The 27,448-nt window shown below is 39.9% G+C and overlaps 1 protein-coding gene across 49 annotated transcripts in view; it reads right to left on the bottom strand.

Annotated features, from left to right (window-relative positions):
* Positions 1 to 27,448, bottom strand: part of DLG2 (discs large MAGUK scaffold protein 2) — a 1,837,299-nt gene that overhangs the window by 47,797 nt on the left and 1,762,054 nt on the right. For all 49 annotated transcript variants that reach the window (XR_011441029.1, XR_011441028.1, XM_023646512.2 and 46 more), the window contains 2 exons: positions 21,891 to 22,067; positions 14,109 to 14,184 (listed from right to left, as the gene is read on the bottom strand). Coding sequence is in view for 47 of the 49 variants with exons in the window: in XM_023646512.2 (XP_023502280.2) it covers positions 14,109 to 14,184; positions 21,891 to 22,067 (253 nt within the window). In the remaining 2 variants the exon portion in view is untranslated. The remainder of the gene's footprint in view (positions 1 to 14,108; positions 14,185 to 21,890; positions 22,068 to 27,448) is intronic.

Here is a 27,448-nt window from a genome sequence, read left to right as displayed (position 1 = left end):
AGTGGGTGTACCGTGGGGAAACAGTGGGGTGAGAACGGAATCTTCACCTAAGCCTCAGCAGGTAGAACTCAAAAGAAACCCTCCACACAGCAGCCACTATGGTGTCTGCATTGGGGGTGAAGAGTTAGCATTGCTAAAGCAGCACCAATCACGTTATAGTTGTGATTTTGAATCTTGTTGCTATAAAATATAAATACCAAATATGTATGACATTTAATTTGTAAATTTCTTTTAATTTTCTAGGTGATAAGAGCTTTAAACACACAGTACTTGTACCTAATTTTATGTTTATATATATTTTGGAAATATCATCATGAAAGGATTTAGTCAAGACTGGGGGAGACCAGGATTATTTTCTTGAAAAGAGGCCCCTATGTAGCCCTCACCTCATAGCCTTGTTGTGAGGAGAAAAATCCTTATAATCCATTTAGCAAATGGCCTGGCTTATAAATAACCTTCAATAAATGTTAGTTATATTGTTACCACGTTTTAGAAATGTTGATCAAAGTCCAATTCCTTATTTACCAAATCCGAACTTTGCCTCTTCCTGAGAAGGGGGTAAACAAAGAAGTTCAGTCAGCTCTTGGGGATCAGTTGGGGGACAAGAGAGCTCCTTACCTTTGACAAAGTACCACTGAGTAGCACTCATAAATTTGTGTATTTTTTTCTGACTGAACCTTGGGCTTGTGCTCCTTGTGCTCCACTTCCACGAGGGCCTGCAGGCCTGGGAGGAGTTCACAGACCGCTTTGTCGGTGAATGAATGTGGAGTGGTAAGTCTCACCTTCACGCCAAACATGTGCTCCCAATTGATAAAAGTGTTAATTCTTCATGACAGGTGAGCACAAGCCAATTACAGAGAGAAACGGTGGCTTCTTGGGGCCTTCCAGGAATAACAACAGTCACATCAAGAATGCCCAAACACCAGTTTCAGCAAGTGGCAGTGAAATCTTTACAAATATTCTTGAAGTTGTCAAAACATGAAAGGCAAAGGGTGTATCTGTGAGCCTTTTGCCTTTTTTCAAGTGAGATCGGCTCTAAATTATACTGACAAGTGCTCGCAATAAATGTGAAACAGGCACTGGGAAAGCTCTCGCTTTGTCGTTGTGTCACCCAAATTTCCCAGAACTCTGTAAATTAATGGAAACCATCTGCATTACAGGTTATCACTACAAACAAGTAAAAGATGTTTCCCAGACCTTTTCCATCGTTACCTATATATACCAATCACCCTTCTCCCCTTTTCCCCTAAATGGACCTCAAGTGCACAGAATGTGATAAATCATAATCCTTAGTCATCAGATGCTTTTCATTGTTTCATGTCTTCATATTAGACAGTAGGTACATGGTGCTTATTATGTTATGATTGATAGATGACATGTGGGCTACACACAGAAGTTTTCTGGTGGAGTGTAATTTTGATTTGACTTACTAGCTTTTCATACTATGTCTCTTTAGGTAAGTTTATCTCACGTCTTAATAGAGCTAGTTTGCCGCATTCTTCTTGCAAGTCCCATCTTACAGAGGAGAAATTGGCCTCTCTCAAATGACATGGCCAGTGGTAGCTAGGATCACAGTGCTAGGTCCCTAGACCACCTGAGAGGAACAGATTATGTATCGAGAGCACCAGCTTCCAAGGGAATTCAGATCTTTCCCAGACCATTCAATGTTTGCCAAGAGCAAGGGCAAAGGCTCTTGCATGCATCTTTGTGACCCCAAACCCCAGCACAGTGCTAAACCTTTGCTAAATAAATGAAACAGTATTCACGAATCTGCAAAGGACAGCACTTGGCTATGTGACTGTGGACAGGTCATTTAGTTCCTCTGAGCTTGCATCCTCCTCTTTGAAATGGAAGATGAAATGAAATCTTTGAAATGAAGCTCTGCAAACATAAAGACTTATTGCTAGTATCCGCAAAGAACTTCTTAATCCCAGAGGAGTGGGTCTATCATAATCAGTTTTCTGCTTTTAACCTGAAAATCAGTCTAAAATTGGTTTTGTCTTTTAAAAAAGTTTGTTTTAGTGACAATTTTATCGATTCTGCCTGGGTTGGTTTTCAGTTCACTTCAGTATCATGCATAAACTGGTGTCGATTTCTAACAGCGCAGAGCAATTACCTAATGCTGAAGACTTCAACTGGCAGATAAGGCAAATGTACTGAGGTGGGTATTGGGAGATATCTGCTTGGGATTAGGCCTCAAAGCATACACACAATTTTAATTTCTAGTCTAAGCTCTGCCAAGTTCATTCTCCTTTCCACTGGCATCCTAGTGGACACAGTTACTCTGCACAATTTGCCTTTTACCCCTTTCTCTACCAATTAGTAACTCATTCATGATCCTCTGTGTGCTCATGGATGACATTTTCAACATTCTCTGCTAAATGCCATTGCCATCTGTGACCTCCCTTCAATCCCTATGATGAGGCCTCTGTGACCTGAGTGCTTCCAATGCCCTCCCTCAGGTGCCTCACTTCTCCAGCCTCTCCCAGATACCCACCATCCATCCTCCCAGCAACAAGAGTCAACTTCTTTATTCACAAGCATATCCCGTCACTGCTCTGTCCAAATAAGGGCGCTCTATGGGTGCCCCAGAGCCTAAAGAATTGCCTCCTTGAGCTTTTTAGAGGCTACTCACTATTACTGAGCCTCAAGCTACATTTCCAACGTTACTTCTCCCACGGCCCTCTTGTGTGTGTTCTGTGTTCCAGTCCACTGTAGTACTTTCTGGTCACCAGACAGCCTCTATCTTTTACTTTTGCTTCTACTATTTTCTAAGTGTGAAAATTGCACTTATTCTACAGGTGATGAAATCTTACTCAATCCTCACAGACTTAGCTAAAATGTTACCTCTTCTTGAAAGCATTTCTTAATTGCTCTTAGAGTAGGCCCTCTCTCTCCTTTGAATCTACATAAAGACACTGTACATCTCTCACTAAACTTTTTTGCCTCATACTATAGTAGGATGTGTGTGTGTATGGGTGTGTGTAAGTGTGTGTGTGTATACACTAGAAGGCAAACTCTGGGATGGCAGAGGTGGTGCCCTCCTCATCCGTGTTCCCATTCAGTGCCCAGAGCAGTATCGTGCACATAGGGGAAACTCGAAATCTATTTATTGAAATGAAAGTAAATAACACTCAGATCAAGAGAACCTTCCTTAAAGTCAACAATAAATTGTTCATTTCTCCATTCACTAGCTACAGCAAAAAACGTGTAGGCTGTACCTTCTAATTTACTTAAGTTTTCTCCTAATACATCACCTTCTTTATTCTCACATTATTTAATTTGGTAATTATTAGTTGAGTGCCATGAACTACTTTAGGTCCTAAATAAATTACACTTCCTGCCTTCAAGGAACTTGCAATCTACTCTCTAGATTTTATTATTACAGCTGAAAAATCGGAGTCTTAGGAAGAGGAGTTCTGCTTCCAGATCACATAGTTAGGAAAGCTAAGAAAAGAAGCCAGGACAATCTAATTTCAGAGCCTAATTTTTTTAACAAAAGGGTAAAATAATTAGGTATTTTTTATGAATATTAGGAACATAGTGGAAGCTGTTGAAACTTTTCAGACATTACATGATCTGTCATTAAAAAAACAAACTTTCTGTCCACATATAAACACAGTGTACAGTTAAAAAGAGGCAAGATATGCTATTTTTGCTTGCTAAGAGTTGGGCTATCATTATTATAGTGAGGAAGTCAGATGACTGGACAGTTGCTTCTGCATCTTTATTTTTCACTATTGGCATTTTAGTTTTTAGCGAGTTAAAAATCTTTGCAAAATGAAATGTGCAAGCTCTAAGGTGTGACTCTGGGCCTTTTACCTTACCGAGTGAGGTTAAAGGAAGCCCTGCCGTGAATCAGAATTGACTCATGAGTAACTCTCAATGCAGAAATGGGTTTGAGTCAAATTTTCTGAATAATACTTAACATCCTGAATTAACAGTGGGAAGAAAATTTAACAAAAGCTCAGTGTTCTCAAATCATGAATCTATATTCGTTGTTTATATAACCACAAATTATCCATCTCCTATTTGTATTACTTTAGCCCTGGAATCACTAATTGAATAGAAAGAATTAGCTATGCTAATAACATCTAGAATGAATTCATACGCAAAAATGCCTTAAAGAATCAATTATTCTATTTTGCTCACACAATATATTATCATGCAGGGCCCGACTTTACCACTTGCTAGCTCTATGAGCTTAGGTAAGTTATTCATCCTTTCTAAATTTCAGTTGTCTCATCTGTAAAATCGGCATATTACGAATACTTACCTCACAGGATTTTTGTAAGGAGCAAATGAGCTATGCCTATAAAAAAGCCCCATAGAAAATAAGGCAGTCTACAGATGTTCAGAGTAACTGGCGTACTGAATGAAGAGCAGTGATTTTCCAATGCAATAAACACCAATCAAGTCTGTTCTGGAATTTCCCACATGATATGGTAGAGAACTCAGAAACAATCTCGCTTTGCAGCCAAAGGCAGGGGCAGGAGACGGGGACTGAGATCGGTCCTGCTGCCACCTCCACCGTCCTGCCGAGCCACAATGTCTGCAAGCACATGGTCAAAAACAGCCGTTATGCAAGTGGGTGTAGGGCAAACTGCAGCAACTCTCCCGTCCTCTCCATCTGTGCAAAAGGGGATTTGGGACCCAAAGAAAAGAGTACGTTTAGGAAGTTGCTTATTCTAGCCTTATAAAGGGGGAGGGGTTGAGGTGTGTGTGAGTGTGGGTAGGGGTGGGAAAGAGATAGACTAATATTTGCGGGTACTTATATTATCTTTTAATATGATTTCTATTTTTACATATGAGGTAATTGAGGCTTAGATACGTTATTATAACTCTGATACAAGTTGATTATTCTGTCTGATACCAAACTTTCTGCTATGCCTGTGTATCTCAAATTTTACTGAGCCTAAAGAAATCTCTGGGGAGCTTGTTAAAATGTAGCTTTCCTATCCCCATCCTCAGAGACTCTGATTCCACAGGCTGGGGATGAGCTGGGCATCTCCATTTTTAATGAGCCTCAGCTGATATTAATGTAGGCGCTCCAGGCTACACATATATATTTTTTTCTGCTAAATATTTTCTGGTCTCTTCTTTCCTCTCTATAGCTATGCCATGGTCCTAGATCTAGCCTTCTCCATGTCTTACCTGCATTATTGACATAGAATTCTGCTTTCTAGGGTTGCTTTCTTTTGGAAATTTATTCCACACTGCAGCAGAACGGTCTGCTAAACTCTAACCTCTGCTAAAATCCCCCGAAGGCTCTCCATTGCCCTCATGATCTCGTTCCTGACTTCCCCGCTGCCTCCTCTGCTGACATGTGCAGCGGTGTACTTTGCTTTTGTATCTAAGTAACACTGGGCTTCTTCAGCTTCCCAGCATACACTGTGCTATTTCCTGTCTTTACATGTTGTCCTCTCTGTACAACATTCTTCCTATCCTTTTACACCTAGTTAGATATTATTTATCCTTAAGCCTAACTTTGGACATTATCTCTTCTAGGAACTTTCCTGTGAACTCCAAGAGAGGCTTAAGTATTCCCGGTCTGAGTTCAATTGGTATCTTGGGCTCACTCCTCACTCAGTGCTTACCAGATTCTATTTGTTATTTGCTAACATGTTTATCTCCTCAGAATATTTTATGATTCCTAAAGGCTGGAATCATGTCTTTTTCATGCTGTATTTCCATTGCCTAAATCAGTGCCTGGCACATAGTATGGCTTCAAAAAATGTCTGTTAAACTGACGCCTAAAAAACCGAAAACATTAGAGAGGAGGAGGACAATGAACAAGTGAATTTATTGTGTTTCAATTTACCATACTCCTTCTGACACTAATTAAATGAAAGATTTAGCTTAACTAGGCAATGAAATGCATTAGATTTCAAAGGCATCTTTTTAATTTCATAACTTTTGTATTTTTTTTCTCCTGAGGATGAGGTTGACCAAACATACTCAAGCGTCAACATATACAAAACAAGAAAATTGTCTTAAAAATAGAATTAAGCTGGATAAGGGAGAAGAGCTGTACAAACTAAAATATATTATAAAAATGGATGTGCGTGTGTAATAGATAGATTTTTGTCAATTATAAATTATACTAAATTTGGTATATAAGGTTGCAGATTAATTTGGTATTTTTGAGAGCAGTACTTTTGGACCCAGGAGGGAAATGACTACCAAGAAATGAATATGCATAGAAATACATAAGGAGCATGATTTATTCTCCATTTTATTCCACAGACCAGTAATTTCCTCATTAGTACCTTGAAAACAAATACCCTATGGGGAATAAGTGAAATAATGTATATTTATTCATCCAAAAGATGTGCTTGAATTCAACTGGCTTTCAGGGTTCAGATAAGGGCCCTCCTTACAGGTATCAGAGAAGGAAACTCAGTTGTAGGCTCGTCTGCGAATCATCTACAGAGAAGCCCCTAGCACTTCTTTATCGGAGAATTGTCTGTGTGCTGCTCACGTGGTCCTGAGTGGATGTAGGAGCTGAAGGTTTGGGCAGATGTGATTATCAGATTCAAAAGAAATATAATGAGTTAGCAGCTCTCCCCAGGCTGGGCTAGTGACACTACAGAATTCCCTAGACATAGCCCTGTCTTTGTTCTTTGCGTAAAAACGTTAGTTTGGTTAAAACCACACTGCATGCAGTATGGGGATAAAAAAATCGGAGGAGAAAGACTAGAGCCAGAAAGACCAGTTAGGACACTGTAAGAGAGCCGAGTGTAGGGAACCGATAATAAATTGAGGAGCAGCCTTTTCTGAGTTTATGACCTTTGAGGGGAAATGTCACCCTCCTAATGCCCATGGAGTGGGCAGTATGGCTTCCTTCCTCCCTTCCTCCCTGAATCTCCAGGTCACCTCTCGACATCTGAGCTCGTCACTGGGCTCTGGCCATCCAAAGACTAACTCTATTAAAGAGTGTCCTTTTGAGGACAGTATTGACTTTTCTTTTGAAACTCAAAGTGTCACTTTGAAACTGTTACAAATGCAATCTTCATATTCTTCATGGTGAAGCAAACACAATTCCTATCATGCTAACAAAACACTGTCAAATCATTTTTTTTGGTAAACGATACAATGGCAGGCTCTGCTACCAACTCTGTGTGTCCCAGAGAAATAATTCTCAGTTTCTCCACCCTTAAGGGACATAGTAAGAATCAATGGTCATATGGAAATTTCCAAGAATCTATGAAGTAGAACTGAGATTTCTCAAAGCCAGCTCCAGGCTGATGCAGGGAGACTGCCATGACCCAACGCCAGGGCTTCACCTCTGCCCCAGGCCCTCTCTAACAGTCAACATCCCCTCTCAAAAGGAGCTCAGGCTTTGGAAAAGGAAACAGAATGTTATTAGGACCCATTAGGTCAGATGTCCAAGGATGACAGTCCTCTTTGATCTCTTTGGCAACAGTTTCCTGTTTTCCCTTCCTTTTGCCACTGTTTTAAGTTCAGATTTTCAGAATCTCACACCCAGAATACTGCAATAGCTTTCTCAAACATCTCCCACTGTCAGTCTTTCTCTCCTCCAATCTGTCCTTCCCACAATTGTCACAGTGATCTCTTGGAAAACTAGTTCTGATCATTCACTTCTCTTTCCTTGAAGAAGGGTGAATTGCATAGCCAGAATGGGTCTTGTAGATACCATGCTAGGTGCTAGGGAAACAAAGATGAGTAAGTTTGGACCTTTGCCTGCAAGTGACATTCAGGCAATGATATAGGTACATTCAAGGTCAAGGCCAGAGGAAATTACTAGGTCTGGTTTGGTCACAACCCTTCAAATTCTTCACCATCTACAGGATAAAGTTTCCTGGAAAATTTAAGGCACCAGAACTAACTTGTCTAACTTTCCAGTTCTGAGTCATTTTATTCTCCTTCGTAAACTGTTGCTTGCAATGAAAGTAAACCATGTTTTACTTCCTATGTATCCTGTATCCTATTCATACCCCACTACCCATCCCTTGCTAATTTTACTAATCCTTCAAGGCCCCCCCAGTTCAAAATCCTTCAGCTTCCTATCCAGTATCTCCTTCTGTTCCGAACTTTAGAGCAAGTTTCTTGTCCCTCTTGTTTGGTACTAATCACTTGCTCCCTGCAGGGACTTATTCTCTCCCCTGGAATCCCTACTCCTTCAGGGTAGTGATCATGACTTCTTCATCCTGGTCCAACTGCCTAGCAAGCTGCCTTGCACTGGCATCTAATACAGACTTATTAAAGATTGTGACTGAACGAACATGTTTGCTAAGACGTGTCCCCTCATTTATTGTGGCAGACCACAATAGAAAAAGTGTACAGCTCCAAGCTCATTTCAGAAATGTCCTCATCAAAAAAGATGTACATTATGGAGGAAACCAGCTTTCTGCTTTCAGGATTTAAGTTTACACTCAAGTTAGTTTTTAATAAAATTAAACAATTCAATTTACTTTTTCATTTTTCTTAAAATGCACAGTGTGACTTGTTTTTAACAAGGAAGCGAGCATGCTATAACAAACAGATTATGGATTTCAGAGTCAGTCAGACATGGGTTCAGATTTCTTCACCTCTGTAAGCCTCAATTTCTTTAAATCTATGAAGAGGGAAAAATTATTCCCTTCAAGTTTTGTTGTGGTGATTAAGAGATGTATGCAACCTGTCTGGGTTTTTACAATGGATACTCCAACTACTTTCAACAACATCTATCACCTCTGTTTTGTACCAGCTTGTGGATAAATAAGTTAGTTATTTATTTATAGCCTACTTTACTTTGGAAAGGACTTACAGCGCGAAGGGGACACCTATACATGGCAGGTTACTGACATCTAGTAAGGATATTGATAGCTCTGTCATACTCTCTCTGACATGTATATCCCTGCCTTAAATTATGATGATTTTTAAAAATAAAACAATGTTTAGCATAAGTCACCAAATACTCATTGATTTTTCAACGGAGAACGGCTTGATTCTGAAGATTATACAATTTCCTGAACATTTCAGTAGGTAACAGAATGCCTGATTAGGAAATTGATGAAAAATGTTAGAAGCACAATGAAAGAAATTTCTGAAGTGCTTATGTTTTCACCCAGAGGCTGATTTGAATGGAGACTCATTAGGGACTTAACTGACATTCTCAGGAAAACTTGGCTGCAGTGAGGTCTGGGGAACCGAGATGGTTCTCAAGGAGAACCATCAAACAGAAGACCGCTTTGACCTTAGGGATCTGGGTAGGCTGGAATTATTTGGGTTACTGACACAATTGTCCACTTGTCTTTGCACACGTAGACACACACTTTATGAAGGTACATGCAGGGGACAGAAAGCCTGGGTATCTCATTTGTAGCAAATGGGCACTTTCAAATAGAGAGTGTCAGATTTCCTCATGGATACTCACAATTCAGTAAGTTTCAAAGCTCATAGCCAGGCTTTCTAAACAAGCTTCGTGACCTTCCAGACCTTCCTTGTCAGCCCTATTTGTTACAACTCCCACCACACCATCCACACCATCCATCTGGTGCCCCTGGGCTGCTTGGGCTTACTCCAATATACCTACAGTTTCCACCTTCATGTTCATGCTATTTCCTTTGTGTGGCAAACTCTTACCCAAACTTCAAGATCTCATTCAATTCACTTTCTCTTTGAAGACTTGTCTCCTACCCAAGGCATAATTAGTAACTTTCCCCCTTTTCTGACCTCCAACAGAACAAGGTACAGTGTGAAGAAATGGAAAGGACAAACGTTTTGCTGTCAAAATGATCTGAATTTAAACCTAATTCTTGCACCTACGAACTGTGTGATCTTAGGTGAGTTAGTTAATCTTCCTGAGACTTGTTCCCTGATATTTAAAAATGAAGACTATTAATTCCCTAAATTTACGGAGATCATCAGTGATACTGTATTGCCATTATTTGCCTGCCTATATTTCTCTTTGTGAGGTCCCTGGTGAGAGATCTTGCCTTTTCAATAATTTTGCTGTCCCACAAAGCACCTAGCATAGTGCCTGATGCTTTGCAGCATTCAATGTTTTTTAAATCAACGGACAATTCAAGAAAAGTAACGTAAGCACTGATAGGCCAATTAAAGTCTAGGTTCTTCTGTGAAGTCCTCTCTGGTCATTCGCTTGCCCATTCATTTGAATTCTCATAGCTCTTGTATATACTACTACTAAGGCTCTTGTCACAGCCTGCTTCACACATACTAATTGATTCTAAGCTCCTCCAGGGCAGTAACCATGGCTTTCACTCTGAACTTGACAATTCACAATGCTCTATAAAAGCCAGCTAATTATAGGTTATTTAAAACACCCCATTCTCTTTCTCATTCCAGAGTTTTCCTCCTCAGTTCAGACTGAGTTTGCTCCAACATACTAGAGACTGAGGCCTCTGTTACAATGACTTATTTCTGTAGTCCTACGCTTGGATCAAAGTGAGTGGCATCTCCTGACCCAACATTCCCCACTCTCCATATAGTTGTCACTCCTTTCTTTTTCTTTTTTTTGTTTGCTGAGGAAGATTCACCCTGAGCTAACATCTGTTGCCAACCTTCCTCTTTTTTTGCTTGAGGAAGATTAGCCTTGAGCTAACATTTGTGCCAATCTTCCTCTACTTTGTGTGTGGGTCGCTGCCACAGCATGGCTGACAAATGGTGTAGGTCTGTGCTCAGGAGCTGAACCTGTGAACCCAGGCCACTGATGTGGAGTGTGCCAAACTTAACCACTATGCCATGGGCCAGCCCCTACGTCTCCTTTCTTCAGTGCACTTTCTCTTAATTGTCCTTTGCTTTCTACTTTGGGACAAGAGTCTCCTCATTGACGTATTGTTCTCATGGGGATTTGGAAAACTTAGTTCATTATTTCTTAATTCATAGGCTCATGGAGAATTACCACTGGAAGATAACTTAAAAATCACTGAATCCAGGACCTTAAGTAGAGAACAATTCCCAGTGTTGTGCTAGGCATGACTAATCAATCATGGCACATTTCTTTTTCCTGCTGAGGTCATATAGGGCCTCAGAATCTTTTTCAACACAATATTCCAGGTAGAAATTATCAATCCATCAGTCTACATAGGAGATGAAACTTGTCTGACACCTCTGGTGTAGTTCAAAGCTGTTATTTTGCTAATGAGACCCAAAGAGCAGTGGTGACTTAGTAACGAACTGAAACCAGAACCCAGGTTAATTGACCCTCTTGACTCTCAGTCCAGGGTTTCCCTTCCCATGTGTTCATGGCCTTTCCTTCGATAGTCATTCAAGTCCTAGAATTTATATTCTATTCATTGGCACATACCTAATAGCACTTAACAACATGATTAAAAAGCACAACACCTAAGTTTTGGCCTTATCAAAAAGACATCTGGGCTCTAGTCAATGTTATAAGCTCTTGGGGAGAAGGGGTTATGTTACATTTTGTATTTTTCACAAATTCTAGCCCTGTGTTTGGCAAATGGTAGGTATTTAACAAAAATTATTTGATATGCATCCAACTATATATACAAAACAAACAGGAGATCTATCCTTAAATTCTCACCAAGAATTACTGAAAAATCCTAACCCCTTATATATAAGCAATTTTTGTTTGAAAGTACTCCATGCATGATGACACACAGCCTCACTTTCTTTTTAGAGTGACACTATATATTCAAACAAATTCTCATTTCATCTGAATACTTTAGGGGAAAGTAAGTTATTATAACAAAGACTAGGCTGCCCAATGACACTTCTACTTAAAAATACAAAAGGCAGTGTTGTGGTTTGGGGCTCAAAAGTCCTGAGAAGTGATGGCTTTTCTTCTCGTTTTTCACAGTGATATCTACTGATCATAACTGTGGTTCTGTGTGATGGGCACAAGCCAGAAGTGTTAGAACAGAAAAGTGAAGGAAAGGAGATGAAGAGAAAAACAACAGGAAGAGAAAGAAGGTGGGGGGGGGGGTGGATTTTACAATATGGCAATAAGATACTAGTATTATCACTTAAAAATAGGTTTAAAAAGCTATACAACCCACAGCTAACATCTTACTTAACGGTGAAAGACTGAATGCTTTCCTCTTAAAGTCAGGAATGAGACAAGGAAGGATGCTCTTGCCACTTCTATCCAACATTGTACTGGAGGTTCTAGCCAGGGCAATCAGGCACAACAAAGAAAAAAAAGTCATCAGACTGGAAATAAATAAATAAAATTCTCTCTTTGTACATATGACATGATCTTGTACACAGGAAATCCTGAGGAATCTGTCAAAAAACTATTAGAACTAATAAATTGGTTCAGCAAGGTAGCAAGAGAGAAGATTGATATACAAAATAATTATATGTCTATACACTTGCAATGAACAATCCAAAAATGAAACTAAGAAGACAACTCACATGCAAAAGAATGAAAATGGAACCCTATCTTACATCATATGAAAAACTAACTCAAAATGGATCAAGCACCTAAATGTGAGAGCTAAAAGTACAAAACTCTTAGGAGAAAATATGGCGGTAAATCTTCATGGCCTTGGATTAGGCAATTTTTCCTTAGATATGACACCAAAACATAAGTTACAAAAAAAACCAAAGATAAATTGGACTTCATCAAAATTAAACTTTTGTGCACTTAAGGACACTATCAAGAGAGTGAGAAGACAACTCACAGAATGGGAGAAAATATTTGGAAAGCATATATTTGATGAGTTAATATCTGGAAGATATAAAGAATTTCTGCAACTCAACAACAACAAAAGGACCCACTTAAAAAAGGGCAAAGGATCTGAATAGACGTTTCTCCAAAGAAGATACACAAATGGCCAATAAGCACATGAAAAGATGCTCAGCACTGATAGTCATTAGGGAAATGCAAGTCAAAACCACAATGAGATAACACTTCAGACCAAACAGGATGGCTATAAGCAGAAAGACATATAATAACAAGTGTTGGTGAGGATGGGGAGAAACTGGAACCCTCATACACTGATGGTGGGAATGTAAAATGGTACAAGCATCTTGGAAAACAGTCTGGCAGTTCCTCAAAGTGTTAAACATAGAGTTATCATGTGACCTAGCAAGGTTACTCCTAGGTACACATCCAATGGAAATAAGAATATGTGTTCACACAAAAATTTGTACATGAATGTTCATAGCAGCGTTATCCATAAAAGCCAAAAAATAGAAACAACCCAAATGTCCATCAACTGATGATTGGATAAATTAAATGAGGTATATCCATGTAATGGAATATTATCTGGTAATGAAAAGAAATAAAGTATTTATACGTGCTACAACATAATCGCACTTTGAGAACATTATATAAAGTGAAGGAAGCAGTTCACAAAAGACCACATAGTGTATAATTCCGTTTATATGAGATATCCAGAATTGGCAAATCTATAGAGACAAAGTAGATTAGCAGTTGCCTAGGGAGAGGTAGGGTGGGGTGGCAGTGGAGTCGGGGGAAATGGGAAGTAACTGCTTACAAGATTTCTTTATGGGGTGATGAAATGTTCTAAAATTGATTGTGGTGATGGTTGCATAACTCTAAATATATTAAAAACCTTTGGACTGCATCCTTTAAATTGGTGAATTATATGGTATGTGATTATATCTCATTAAAGTTATTATTAAAAAGATACATATGCATATGAGTAAATATTTTAATTTTGGTGATTAAATTTCAATTAATTCTCTTCTTTTCTATGTCTGTCACAACAATCCATGTATTCACTTAGATGATCCATGTGTATATTTCCATGACCACTGTCTTAGCTTTATAACGTGTAACAGACTAGACACAAGATGAGTAGATATATTTTACAAAATCTATCCTTTTAGAACATTTAATTTAAAAGAAAATAAATTAAAGAAGTGAAGACACCTAAACTATCTTTTTCCCTCTTCATTGTAGTCATTACATCACCTTCATCAACATATCATCTCTGCCAACCATTAGCCGTTTTACCCCCAGTATTTAATATATTTGCCATAAATCCACTTTATCAGAAATTACATCATTACTTTTAGCAATACATTTCTAACAGTGATCTACTGTCTGGTGGCTCCATAATTTGTTTGCTACTGAAAGCCTAAATGTTAATTATAGTTAAATCCATGGCAACCAAGAGAACTTCATGTTTCAATTGTTTTGTACCTACCCCTTTTGAATCAATCACTCCAGGTTTTGCATTAAACTTCACTGTCTTCAATCGGGCACGTTCCTTTCTTTCCACCCTAAAGAAAATTGAAAATAAACACTTTATCACATGGCCAGACATTTACAATTAAGTTTCTTATTAAATGGGGAACATTTCTTCTTATCCTACAGCACAAATAAAATACATTCTAAAATATTTCTCTTCCTTTATTTAGAATAAAATGTCTTGGTATAATGTCTCTAAGCTACTAACATATCCCTTGAAATTTCTGTGTTACATGTACTGACAGTCACAGTATTTAGAAGGAACAAAGAGGTAAAAAACCAATATTTGTTATTTAGATGCCTGAATAAATCAATCAAAATCTACTGCAAGAAATCACACTCCACAGAGATGAACACTAAAAGTGGAGACTACGTAAATTTCTCTCCTCTCCTCATCTCTCCTCCCCCTTTCTTTTTGCTTTCTTTTTATTCCATTTCCTTTAATAACACTTGGGTATTTATCTTCACCTTAAAACCCAACATGTTATAGATAATCTTGAATTTTTCCTTTTCCCCAGTGTCCTTATCCTGTCATCTCTGCAGATGTCATCATTTTACCTGGCCCTGCATTCATTCATCAAACACTCGTTGAGTGCCTACCCTCTATCAAGCAAGGAGCTGGGGAACAAAGAAAAACAGTTTAAAAAGCATGACTGCAATGAACACACAGTAATGCGCTCTTGGCAGGAACAGAGACATAAACAAAGACTGAGAATGCTGCATAGTAAGACTGCTGATAGCACTGTGGATGCATCTATCTCATTGGAGGGTGAAGAGGGGTGGAAAGCATTGGGGTGGGCTTCTTGGAGGAGGTGTAAATTTATGTGAGACTTGAAGGATGACAAAGAGTTGTCAGTAGGAAAAGTTCAAGGAGATTTTCTCAGAGAGGAGGAACAACATGTATGGTGACTGGAGGATATAAGCAAGCCAAAGATTGCAGGAAGATTCTGGTACAGGGTATATAGAGGATGAGGATGTGAGTCTGGAGAGGTGGTGGGGCCTCCTTATAAAGGGTATCCATCCATACTAAGAATTTGGGTTTTTTCCTTGGGGAATCCTCATGATTTATTAGAGGATATAACACAGCGAGGAGATGGAATAGATTAGCATTGTAAATAAAGGACCCTGGGGGAGGAGGAAGAAAGACTGGAGGAGGGAAGGGACAGCAGGAAGCAGGATACCTATTTAGAAGGTATGGTCATAATTCAGGCAAGAAATGATGACAAATGATAATGAGGTAGAGGAGAGGGAAGGGCTTGAGAAATATTTATAAAATAAAATTGGTAGGACTTGTGCCCGTTTGAAGGCTGGGGTTGAAAAAGAGGAAAAGAGAGGAATTTAAATATCTCCCCAATTTTTTTTTGAGCGTCTCCAGTTAGACATAATCATTCCTTCCTCCAATCCACACTAGCACTTATGTGGATCTCTACATCGGTAATATCTCCTGTTTCCTTGTATTTTGTTTGTTTCACGTTGTACACACAAGGCTTTATGTTCCTTGAGGGCAAGCCCACATAGCACTCCACAGTGTATTACAGCAAGGCCTCGATAAATAACTATTGAACTAAAATAATATTCTTTGTATTGTTTTAACGTGACTTCTTGTTTAAATAGGACTAGCTTTAATTTCAAAAATGAAGAAAGAAAACAGAGAGGAAAAGATGTGAATCTATAGAAACAATGGTTTATGAAACCTGAGCTATTCATAGATCAATAATTAACAACACACTCCTTTTTAACTGAGAGCTCTTTTGTGTTTCCAGCTGAAACACAGTGAAGATCAGTGTTTCTATAGTTACAGAACAGAGTTTCAGAATATATTTATTTCAGCATGAGAGTAGAATATTTGAGTAGAAACAGCTGAGCAAAAGTTTAATCTAACCTCAGATATTAAAGCAATATTTTCTACTGAGAGCTCCTCCTCACGTCCAACAACAACAGTTGGTAGGAGAGCAAGGAAGACTTCAGATAAGGTAAGCTGCCAAGTGGGAAGATGCTCACTGAGAAAACGCCTGTTCCGACCTACTTCAGCTTTTCTTAGTTTCAATCCAAGTGCAAATGTTAATTCATAGGCATCTCTTTGAATCCTTCCAAAACTGCTGTCATAGCCCTGACTTTATCCTGGCCTCTTTGCGTCAACCAGCCTAATTATGGGAGACACTAGTTCGGTAGATGATGCCAAAATGACTGTAGCATGTAGAGAAGACATGGTTATTTGATTAGGCTGTGCAAACAAGCTCTGCATAAACCCACAGAACTCACACAGGCCCCAAACATACGTAATATTAGGCTGAACGCAGTAGTCTATTTTAAGAAGGCTTTGGACAGAGTATTCTAATCTTCCCCCCTGGTTTCTGAGTTCATTCTTTTCAGATTTCTTAAGAAATGTCCCTCCGAGGCCATTTTTAGTCATTCATCCCTTAAATCTTAGAAGAGTTGCAAAGAATGTTGTCAGATTTATGGATAGACAGACAGACACATGCATGCACACACACCTAATATTTGCTACAATTTATTATTAATCTTCAAACAGGCAATAGAAAAAGTAAAAAAAACAATTTTTAAAGCCTTGCCATATAGGTGACACGGGTTTGGTTCACTCATAAGGGAAAGTTGGGAAGTTTTGCTTTCTACTTGGGTTGAAAGTCTCATTAATAATGAGAATAATAATAATTGTATAAGTGGTGGCTAAGGTTTTAACATATAATTATTAATGAAAAATTCCTTCACATTCACGTCATCCCATTTGGTCCCTGCAATAATCAAGTGATAGAGGTATTATCGACTCTGTTTTGGGGCTGGGAAAGCTGAAACTTGAAGCTTGCCAAATTAGAAAGTGGTAGAAATAGGGCCTGAACATGTATCTGGTAACAGCTAACCTTAGTATCTATCCACATCCACTCAGTTTAGGAAACAGCATTCGAGGACCTTCTATGCTTCCCTTTCCCAATGGGAATTCTCAAAAAACATGAGATTTTGGATGTGTCATGTACAGGTTTAAGGCCAATAAAATTCCTTAGAAGTCTGGGCTGAGTTTTTCACAAATGATAGCCAGCCTCCATATTCCAAATGTCCTGAATTAAATAAACCATAACCGAATTCAAGCATATAGTCACTGAGATTATACTATATCAGAACAGGCTGACCTCAAAATTCAGAATACATTTGCTTTTAACGCTGAAATTCAGGTCAGCTAAATGCTTGTTTGCAACATTACATCACAAGTATTGACTTGATTTCTCTCTTCGGCAGTTTCTTTGCATTCACCGCAACCCCATCATGACTGTGCTTTCCTGTCACAGAGGCCCACTCTTGGGGTTCTCTGCAAACTTCTCTCCTTGGTAGCAGTGGCTGTGGCTTATCTTTTCTTCCTCATCTGCCTCATCCTCATCCTCTCTCCTAGTGCTTCTTGGGATGCACATGGATAGTTTCTTGTTGAAATAGGGCCCAAAATAATGCTGTGTTCTTTTGAGCACCAAAATCTGAAGAAAGGGAAATAGCCATTACTTGAGTATGCACAAAAGTATTAGAGGCTGTGCTAACCACTTTGCCAATATTATCTATAATCTGTACAGTGATCCAGGGCTTAAGATGGAGCTGGGTGTATAGTAGGTGCTTAATGAATCTTTGTTGAATGAATGAATGAATGAATGAATGAATGAAATAATCCTCAAGGATGCTACTAGTTCTTGACCTGGATGTGAAAACTAAGACTCAGAGAGTTCAAGTGATTTGCCCAATTGATCAAGTGTTTCTGATACAAAGTTGTTCACCATGTCATGACTTTTTCACTTCGTAAGAGTCTATATCAAAGTTTATAGCATTACCTTTTCTAACAATTTTACTAAGTATCCTTGGGCAGAAAGAGATATATTAAGGTCCACATATCTTTACCTAAGGAAATGGTGGACCACCTGTATAGAGAGACTGAATCTCTATAAGAAGTATTGCTTAACTTCTCTCATACTCGAGGCAAACAATTAATTAGATTGTTTAAGCAGAAATAATCCTCTCCGCCCTAGTTTGGTCACTGACCAAAATTCTGAAAATATAACTGGATGGCGAAATTTGAGCAATCAATTCTGACACCTAGTATCTCCAGAGAGTACCAAATGGTCATGCTTTAATGAGCCCAACTGTCTCCCTCTGCCCTCTCACCCATCTCCCATCTGGCATTTTCAGGTTCTGGCCAAACACATAATGAGTCAGGCTTGGAGCACTGACTGACGGTGGCAGCATCATTTGCTGCTGGGTGTACATTTGCCTGTGCCCCACAAGGCACTGTTGTAGGAAGAATGGAAATGCCATCCACATTAGTGGTCACGGGCTTTCTGTGAAGGCTAGGTGAGTAAGCCCTTATGCAACGCTAAGTGTAAGCTGTCATCCAAGAGCTCAGGTGACCAGTCACTGTGGGGTAATGAATAGAAACTTGGATTAAGAGACTGTAAAACAAATCCTAGCTTTGTCACTCACAAACTATGTGATCTCAGAGATTCTATGCTAGGAGCCCAGGTTTTGAAATCACGTAAGCCTGGGTTTGAATTCTGCATCTGCCATGTCAGCTCTGTGACTTAGGGCAGGTCGGTCAACCTCCTAGGATCTCAGGTTTCATGTTGGTAAAGTTAGAATATTAACACAGATTTCAAAACTTATGGTGAATGTTAAATGAGCTAATACAAGAAAATTGTTTAGCACAGTGCCTGATACATAGTAAGAACTCCTTAATTGGCAAGGGCTCCTAGTATACTGTCGGTGAGGTGGAAAGCCATCTGGTCTCGCTACCAGAGAGACCTGGGTTCAGTCAGTAGCTGGCTGTGCATCCTTGGGCAAGTTGCTTGACTTCTCTGACCCTCAGTTTCCTTATAAGGCTTTTGTGAAGATTAAATGAAACCGTGCATTTGAAAGCACCTGGCACAATACATAGTTGGTGCTATCATCAGATGGAATTCATCCCTCTGTCTGCTGCTCTTTCACTTCTCTATGTTTGTGTCTTCCAAAAATTGTTTGTTGAAGCCCTAATCCCCAGTGTGGTGGTATTTGGAGATGGGGCCTTTGGGAGATAATTAGGTAGGAGGGTGGAGCCATCATGAATGGGATTGATGTCCTTATAGGAAGAGACAAGAGAGAAATGATCTCTCAGCCATGTGAGGATACAGCAGGAAGGCCATCTGTAAACCAGTAAGAGGACTCTCACTGGGAATCCAGTTGACTTTGAACTTCTCAGTCTCCAGAACTGTGAGAAATAAATGTCTATTTTTAAAGCCACCCAGCCTGTGAAATTTTGTCATGGCAGCCCGAGTTGATGAGGACAGTACCTTTATTTATGACATAGCCCTCATTGACCTAATCACAGTGTAGCTGTGCCATAGTTACATGTTGGTCCCACAAATATTGGGCTCCAGACAGTGACCAGATGACGGCACCTGGCACACAGATGCTGTTCAAGCAATGCTTGCTGAATTAAATTTTGTCAAGTCTTATGTTTGTAACTTTGGAAGGCAGGATTACATATAAGTTAACAGCATCAATTCTATAGCCTGGATTCAAATCCCACTTCTGCCACTTACTAGCTGGGCAATTTCAGGCAAGTTAATTAACCTCTCTATGCCTCAACCTCCTAATTTGTAAAATGAGAATAAAAATAATATCACTTCCTTTGTAGGGTTGTAATGAGGTTTAAATAAATTAATTTGTAAAGGGCTTAGAAGAGTGTCTAGCATGCTCTAGGAGTGTTTTGTTAAATAAAATTTATTCGCCATCATCAAAAAAAAGAGAGGAGGGCAATAATTTTCATACTCTTCACCTTGGTTTCATTGGGATGATTAAATGGAATCATCAACTGAGAAACATTTTTATAAAGGGTAAAGTCATACACTGATGTTATCCAGTATGACATTTTCCCAGACCAGCTCTACTAGATGCACTGTACTCAGAAAAGGGGTGGAGAGGAATTAAAGATTGAAAAAATAACCCCAATCTAATAGTAAATCATATATATACCAGCTACCATTTATTCTGGGCTGTAGTTTTAAGATGCTGAGTGTAGTGATAAATGAGAGTACCTCATTTAGAAGTAAAGCATTAAAGAGCAGGCCCAGGACAGGCTCACGACAGATTTTAAATTGCATTAAAATAAATGCATAAGAACTGTTCGTGGGTATGATGATAAGTGATTTTTTATTTCTTCTTTATACTTTTCTAAATTGTTCCACTTTTCTACAATGAAATGTGTTACTTTTATAAACATTTAAAACAACAATAATAACATTTTTTGAAAGACTTAAAATCCTAAGGGAAACATTTGACAGAAATTCATTTATGGCATGAACACACACACACACACACACACACACACACACACACACACACACACAGAGTTGGGGAAGCTACTGCCCCCTTCATGAGATAGATGTGAATAAGTATCAGTATTAGAGAGAGTAGACAAACTTCCTTTTCAGGCTGGCTGTAGCATGGTTGTTAAGATGGTTTTCATCCAAAATAGGAGAGATAGCCAACGTAAGGGAATTAAGAGATACAAACTTCCAGTTATAAAATAAATAAGTCATAAGGATGTAATGTACATATAGGCAATCATATTGGGAATACAGTCAATAATGTTCTAATAACTTTGTATGGTGACAGATGGTAACTAGACTTGTGATGGTGATTTCGTAATGTATATAAACATTGAATCATTATGATGTACGCCTGAAACTAATGGGTCATTGTATGTCAGTTATACTTCAACAACAATAAAAATAGAATGATCACCAGCAGATGAAAAATTACGTCAAGAGGAATAGCACCTAGAATATTCCTTAGGGAGAAAATGATGCACAATTGAACAAATGTAGGACCATTGACACGATTGACTAGTATCACAGAACCTCAGGATTGGAAAAGGCCTGAAAATCATAGTTCTACTCTCCCATCCAAAGCTTGAATTCCTTTTATAAATTTCCCAACATTGGATCTTCTATTGTCAGAATCACCTGGAGGCACTTACAAACAAATACAGACTTCCAGGACGCACCCCAGACAGAATCTTAGTGTGTGTGTCTCTGTGTAAGGTGGGGGGGAGGGGTGTCAGAGAAGGACAGAGTGGGCATATCTAACTAAGTTTTTATAATGTTTCCTTTGCATGAAAACCATTGTTCTAGTCCACTATCATCCCAGGTCATCCATTCCATCTCTACGCAGTTCCAACTAGTAAAAGAACTTCTTTAAAATGAGCTGAAATCTATTCCCACATAGCTTCTCTTTCTCCACTCCATTTCCACCCTTGGAGTCATATTCAACAAGATGACTCCTTGTCCTTAGCTTAGTAAATAGTCTAGTTTATTTGATTTTCACCTGGCCTTTTTATAAAATTATCTGGTAAATTTGGAACATTTGAGATAACCCCTGTGAGCGTTGAAGTCAACATACAAGCTTATGAGCATAATCTTGAACATGTGAACGCTGGTGAAAGTTTTAGGACGGCAGTGTGAGCAGATCTTCTTTCTTCTGCTCTGCTTTATCACAGCCACCAGTTTTGGTAAAACTTTAATATGAGGAGAGTGAGAATATTTAATTCATGTCACCTGGCATCACTGGCCATTTCCCTGCAGATTGACTATCCCACTCAAGTAGATATTTTGTGAACACAGTTTGCCACATCTTCATCTTCCCTCATCTCCACTCTCTGGGTGGCTGAAAAGCAAATACCCTGCAGTAGCAAAGGCAAAGGCGTTCTTACCTCCGTTTGCTGGGGATGACTCCCATCTCCTCACTGTCTCCCTCCAGGGTGACTCTCCTGGCTTGCCACCACTCATCATCAGAGGCGTTGATAACATGGAGAATATCTCCATATTTAAAACTAAGTCCTTGACTTGGCAGCCCACTGTCCTTGCTCTTGTCATAGTCAAACATGGCTCTGGAGGAAATGACAAGAGAGAACTTCATTAGGAATCCCTGGCAGCACGGATTTAGGATTCACCATTTTGATTATTCACTCTCACCCTGAGAACCCACTGTTCATTTGATGCCATCTCCCTAGACTAACTCCCAGAATCAGAGTCCACATTCCCACTGTCTTGGTCACAAATAGAGGTTACTTCTTACTTCTCCTTGAAGGTTTCAGAGGCAGCCTATAGACCCCTAAAACTGGGGTACTGCTTCTTTTCTGGGAGACCATTACATGTGACAAGGTGCTAACCGGAGATAGTAAGGCAGTTTAGTACCTAAGTGTAACTTTTTTCCCTCCCACTACAATCAAATTTTAAAAATCACTAAAAGGAAGAAAATAATGAAGAGAACACAGACATATTTCTGAATGAAGTATTTTGTGTTATAAACAAATCCTCTTACATGTATCCGTCTGTAGAACTCTTTCCTTTATAATAGGGGAAAAATGGTAACAAATGTCCATCCACAGGGGACTGTAACCATTCCACCCACTGGAATATTGGAGCATCACTGAAATTGGATGGTTGCGGAGGGTAAGATAATGACATGAATAAATGTCATTTCAAAACGCAATAATGAAAATATATACACTTATGTTTATGTGTGTGTATATATAGATTAGATTGAAATTATATAAAGACAGATCTTTTTGCTTCCCTAGAATGCTGAACTTATCTCATCATTGCATTTATCATTCTGAATTGTAATTCTTGCTTTATGCATCATGTTTCCCCCACTAAAAAGCATTTGCTGAGCCTTTGCTGAGCCCAACACACTGTAATATGTGTGACTGGTGGAGTGAGAGAGTTGGAAGCAGAATTAAAATGACTCCTGAGACCTTAGTAACTAGCTGCTGCCTTAAGAAACTGACAATTTGTCTCAAATCCTATATTGTCCGCCCCTTCCCATATGCCCCCCCCGACAAACCATCGCCACACACAGATAGCATTTGACGCGATTTCTCTGGAAAGGCAGATTTTGCCACCTCCCTTTTTATTCCCCTTTGATTCCATTCTAAGAATTTCTTTAGAGTGTAACTACTATGCGTGCAAAACTGGCTAGATCTGGGGAACAGATTTGCTAAAATCACTGAGGACCAAGCGTGGCTCTTTTCCTTTCTTTCTTCTTCTTCTTTTTTTTTTTATCATGAAAGAAATGTCACATCTGCTGTCATGGCAACCAAAAAGAGCTGAAGACAGCATCTTGAGCTCTCAAATACTGCAGGAAAAGTTGAATGACTTGCAACACGGCCCCCTCTTCTATTAACTCTGTCCCCAAGTGATGGGATATAGGGAGAGTTTCTCGGTCTCAGCTCCCGGAATGATTCATTCCCAACTTGACCATCTACATCTTCCATACAAAAGGCTTCAGCAAAACCCCAGCCAGGAAAAGGGGGCTGAGAGGGCGGAGTCCCACTCCTGATGCTGTCAATTCTCTGTCTGGGTGATGTGACATAAATTAACAAACATTCCTGAGCCACAGGTTTTTAAATGCAAAATTAACTCAATAACTATATTCATATGGAGCTGCTGTGAACATTGATAAAGCAACGCATATGAAACACCCAGCCACAGTAGGCATAGTATAGTGGTTAAGCATCTAGATTTTGGGGGGCCAACCTGGTGGCATAGTGGTTAAGTCTGCATGCTCAACTTCTGTGGCCCAGCGTTCTCAGGTTCGGATCCCAGGTGCAGACCTAGCACTGATTGTTAAGCCCCGCTGTGGTGGCATCCCACATACATAAAATAGAGGAAGATTGGCACACAGGTTAGCTCAGGGCCAATCTTCCTCACAAAAAAAAAAAGAAAAAGGAAAAAGAATATAGACTCAGGGGTGACACTGTTAGGGCCACATCCTGGTCCTGCTACTTCTTACTAGTCATATAGCTGGTTACCCAGGCAAGTTACTTAACCTTTCTTAGGTCTCAGTTCCCTCATTTATAACATAGTGATGATGATAACAGCACCTCCATGATGGAATTGTTATATGGATGAAACATTACATTAGGTAATACACGTAAAGCAAGCACAACAGTCAGGACCTGTGAACTGTTGCTGTTATTATTATTATTATCTTTCCTTTCGAGTGTATACTCATAAAAATTCTTTCTACAGATTCTACTTTGTGTGAAAAAGAGTTAACATTGCAATCCTGAGACTGCTGTCCTTAAAAAGGTCTATTTGCAGGGCCAGTCCAGTGGTGCAGTGGTTAAGTTTGCACATTCTGATTCTTGGCGGCCTGGGGTTCGCCAGTTTGGATCCTGGGTGTGGACATGGCACCACTTGGCAAAATTCATGCTGTGGTAGGCATCCCATGTATAAAGTAGAGGAAGATGGGCACGATGTTAGCTCAGGGCCAGCCTTCCTTAGCAAAAAGAGGAGGATTGGCAGTAGTTAGCTCAGGGCTAATCTTCCTCAGCAAAAAGAGGTCTATTTGCAAGGATGGCCCTTGGCTGATATCCGGGAACTTAGATTTTGGGATTTCTCACTATTTCCTATTAAGAACAGCTCACTGGGCCTAAACTGCATAAACAATATCATTCATGCTAAACACTTCCTTTTCTTCTGGGAGTCTGGCATTACAGGACATGCCAGGCAGACAGTGCCTGTGTGAACAGCCCCCAGTAAAAACCCTGGACCCTGAGTCTCTAATGGGCTCCTCTGGTAGACTACATTTCATACCTGTGTCAGACTATTGCTGGAAGAACTGGGGTGACTCCGCTGGGAGAGGACTCTTGGAAGCTCGCACCCAGTTGCCTCTGGACTTTGCCCCATGTTCCTTTCCTTTGCTGATTTTTCTTGTATCCTTTTGCTACAATCAGTCATATTCTTGAATGTGACTATGCCGAGTCCCATGAGCCTTCCTGGTGAATCACTGACCCTGGGAATCGTCTTGCGGACCCCTCAACACACTCTATAGGTTGTAAAGCATGTTCACATACACTGCCTCACCTGTGACTCAGTCCACTCCTACAAAGAAAGTACGATGGATATAGTGTGATCCTCTTTTTACAGACGAGGGACACACCTAATGAGGCCCGCTGACTAATCCCAGCATACAGGGCTTAGGGGCAGCAACCTCCGGCTCGAACTTGGGTCTCCTAATCCCGAGTCCTAGTTCAGTGCTCTTTACCTTATTGCCCGCCCCTCAAACTGTGAGGTGGTGGAGGCGGTGACAAGGTGGCAAGGATGATAACCACAATGGCAACCACTACTTATTCCCATATAGGGGCCTGGCACTTTGGTTCATTGTCTTATTTGACATCATTACAACCCTAAAGGTAAACATTAGTATCCTTGTTTTATAGCTGAAGGAAGGAGGCTCAAGATGCTAAGGGACCTAACTCAGTCACACATCCACGTGGGGTAGAGACTGAATCTAGAATAAAGTCGGTCGGACTCCAGAATCCACATTCTTGGCCATTTCATTCGGCGGGCTCAATTTCCCAGCCTGTTGCCCTCTGGCCACGTTCAGGATTTAGCAGTGTCGGAACTTTTAATCTTCCTTTCAGCGCTGACCGCCTCTTCCCTTCCAGATCCCTGAAGTTCCCTTACTCGTCTGTTCCTGTCCCAGTATTTCTTATCCTGAAAGTCCTTGAACCTCTGGTTTGGCTCTAGGCTCCTTCCAGATGTAAAGTGTGGGGAATGGAGATAGAAAAGCCATCAGGAAAGCTGGCAGGTGGTAGTCAATAGGGTTTGCAAGTTTCTAACTGTGTGATCTTAAACAAGTTACTTAACCTCTCTAGGCTTCAAGTTTTCTTAACCGTAAAACTGGCATAATAATAGCACCAGCTACCTCAAAGAGTTGTGATGAGGATTAAATGAAATAATATATGTAATATATTGCAACACCAGGCTGGTGCTAGTGAGTACTCAATAAATGGTAGCTACTATTACTATTACAATTGTTATTCTGAAAAACCTACTGAGCTTTGAATCAGGGGATTTGGGTCCCAATTGTGCCTCTTTGTAGCTGTCTTGCGGACTGTGTATAAAGACATCTAAAACACCTTTCTATCCTCAGAACCCACTATAGCGCTGGCACAAAGTACATCCTCAACACAGGTTGTGGAAATGTTTCAGATGACCTTTCAAAGACCTACTTCCCTCAAGCGTCAGCATCCCCATGTGTAAGGGAGAGGAGTATAGACTGTTCCTGAAGGTTCCCACCAGGTCAGACATTCATTCTACAGTGCTTCATTCTATTCCCAAGAGTCCTTGAGGGTAGGTTTCCCACTTCTGCCTTCAGCAATAGGTGTCCCCAGCAGCGGTCCAGCAACATGTTCTTTCCATGAGTTTTATTCATCTCAGATAATCTGCCCCTTTAGCCTTACACTGATCAGACTTGTCAGGTCCCTGAAAACAAGCAGCTGACACATTTCAACAGCTTCTGGCTCCTTTGGATACTAATGGATCCTCACGTCTGGGAAAAATGTTACAGTGCCCCATCCACCTAATTTAAAAAGCGATAAGTTGTTTTTAATTTGTTTTATGTGCTAATTCATCACAGCAACTTTTATAAAATGCCATTAAGACTCACACTTTCCACCCAGGGTGCTTTTAACAAGTCCATTAGACAAGTAGAATTAGACACGAATAACTCAACGACTCTCCCATCCCTCATGCCCCTCCTGCATTTCAACGTGTGGTGGCCCCTTGCCAACTGGGGAAGTCTAGTCAGGAAGGAGTGAAGCAGCTGCTCATCTTCAAGGGCTGTGCAACATGCTGTGAGATACCTGAATACCTCACTGAAACTGTGCGTATGAAATGCCCCACAACACGCTAAAGACTTTATATTCATTGTCTCACTCTGTTTACTGCGTAGGCAAGACAGCATATGGGTTATAGGCCAAGTCTTGGAGAGAGAAGAGACTTACACTTAAGTACCAACTCTGCCACTCCTAGTTGTGAATTCTGGGCCTGTTAATCTCTTAGAGACCTGTTAACCATAGATGACCATTTCCTCATCTATGAAATGCAGATAATGATAGCATTAACTCAAAAGAAGGCTACGGAGATACAAGGAGATGATGCATGCAAAGTGCCCAAGACTAACATAGAAGAAATTTCACTTTGTTATTATTTCTGATAATAATCCTGCTATGTAAGCATTTTTGATCTCATAAAGGAAATGAGACTGAAAGAGTTGAAATGGAAAAAGCTAATAAGTGGTAGAACTAGGATTCAAATATAGACGGACATGTCTGAATCAAAAGCCCATGCTCCTGACTGTAGAATTCAGCTTGGAATTCCTGATAAGGAGTGTTGTACTTAGACTTCTTCCCCAAGGATTTCATGATTTTATGATCACATTTACAATGACATCATGGACTAGACTTCAGGAAAAAGG

This window comes from Equus caballus, chromosome 7 (assembly GCF_041296265.1).
Source record: "Equus caballus isolate H_3958 breed thoroughbred chromosome 7, TB-T2T, whole genome shotgun sequence".
Taxonomy (NCBI): Eukaryota; Metazoa; Chordata; class Mammalia; order Perissodactyla; family Equidae; genus Equus; species Equus caballus.
Note: the sequence above shows the minus strand (reverse complement) of the source record. Positions and strands in the feature narration are given on the sequence as shown.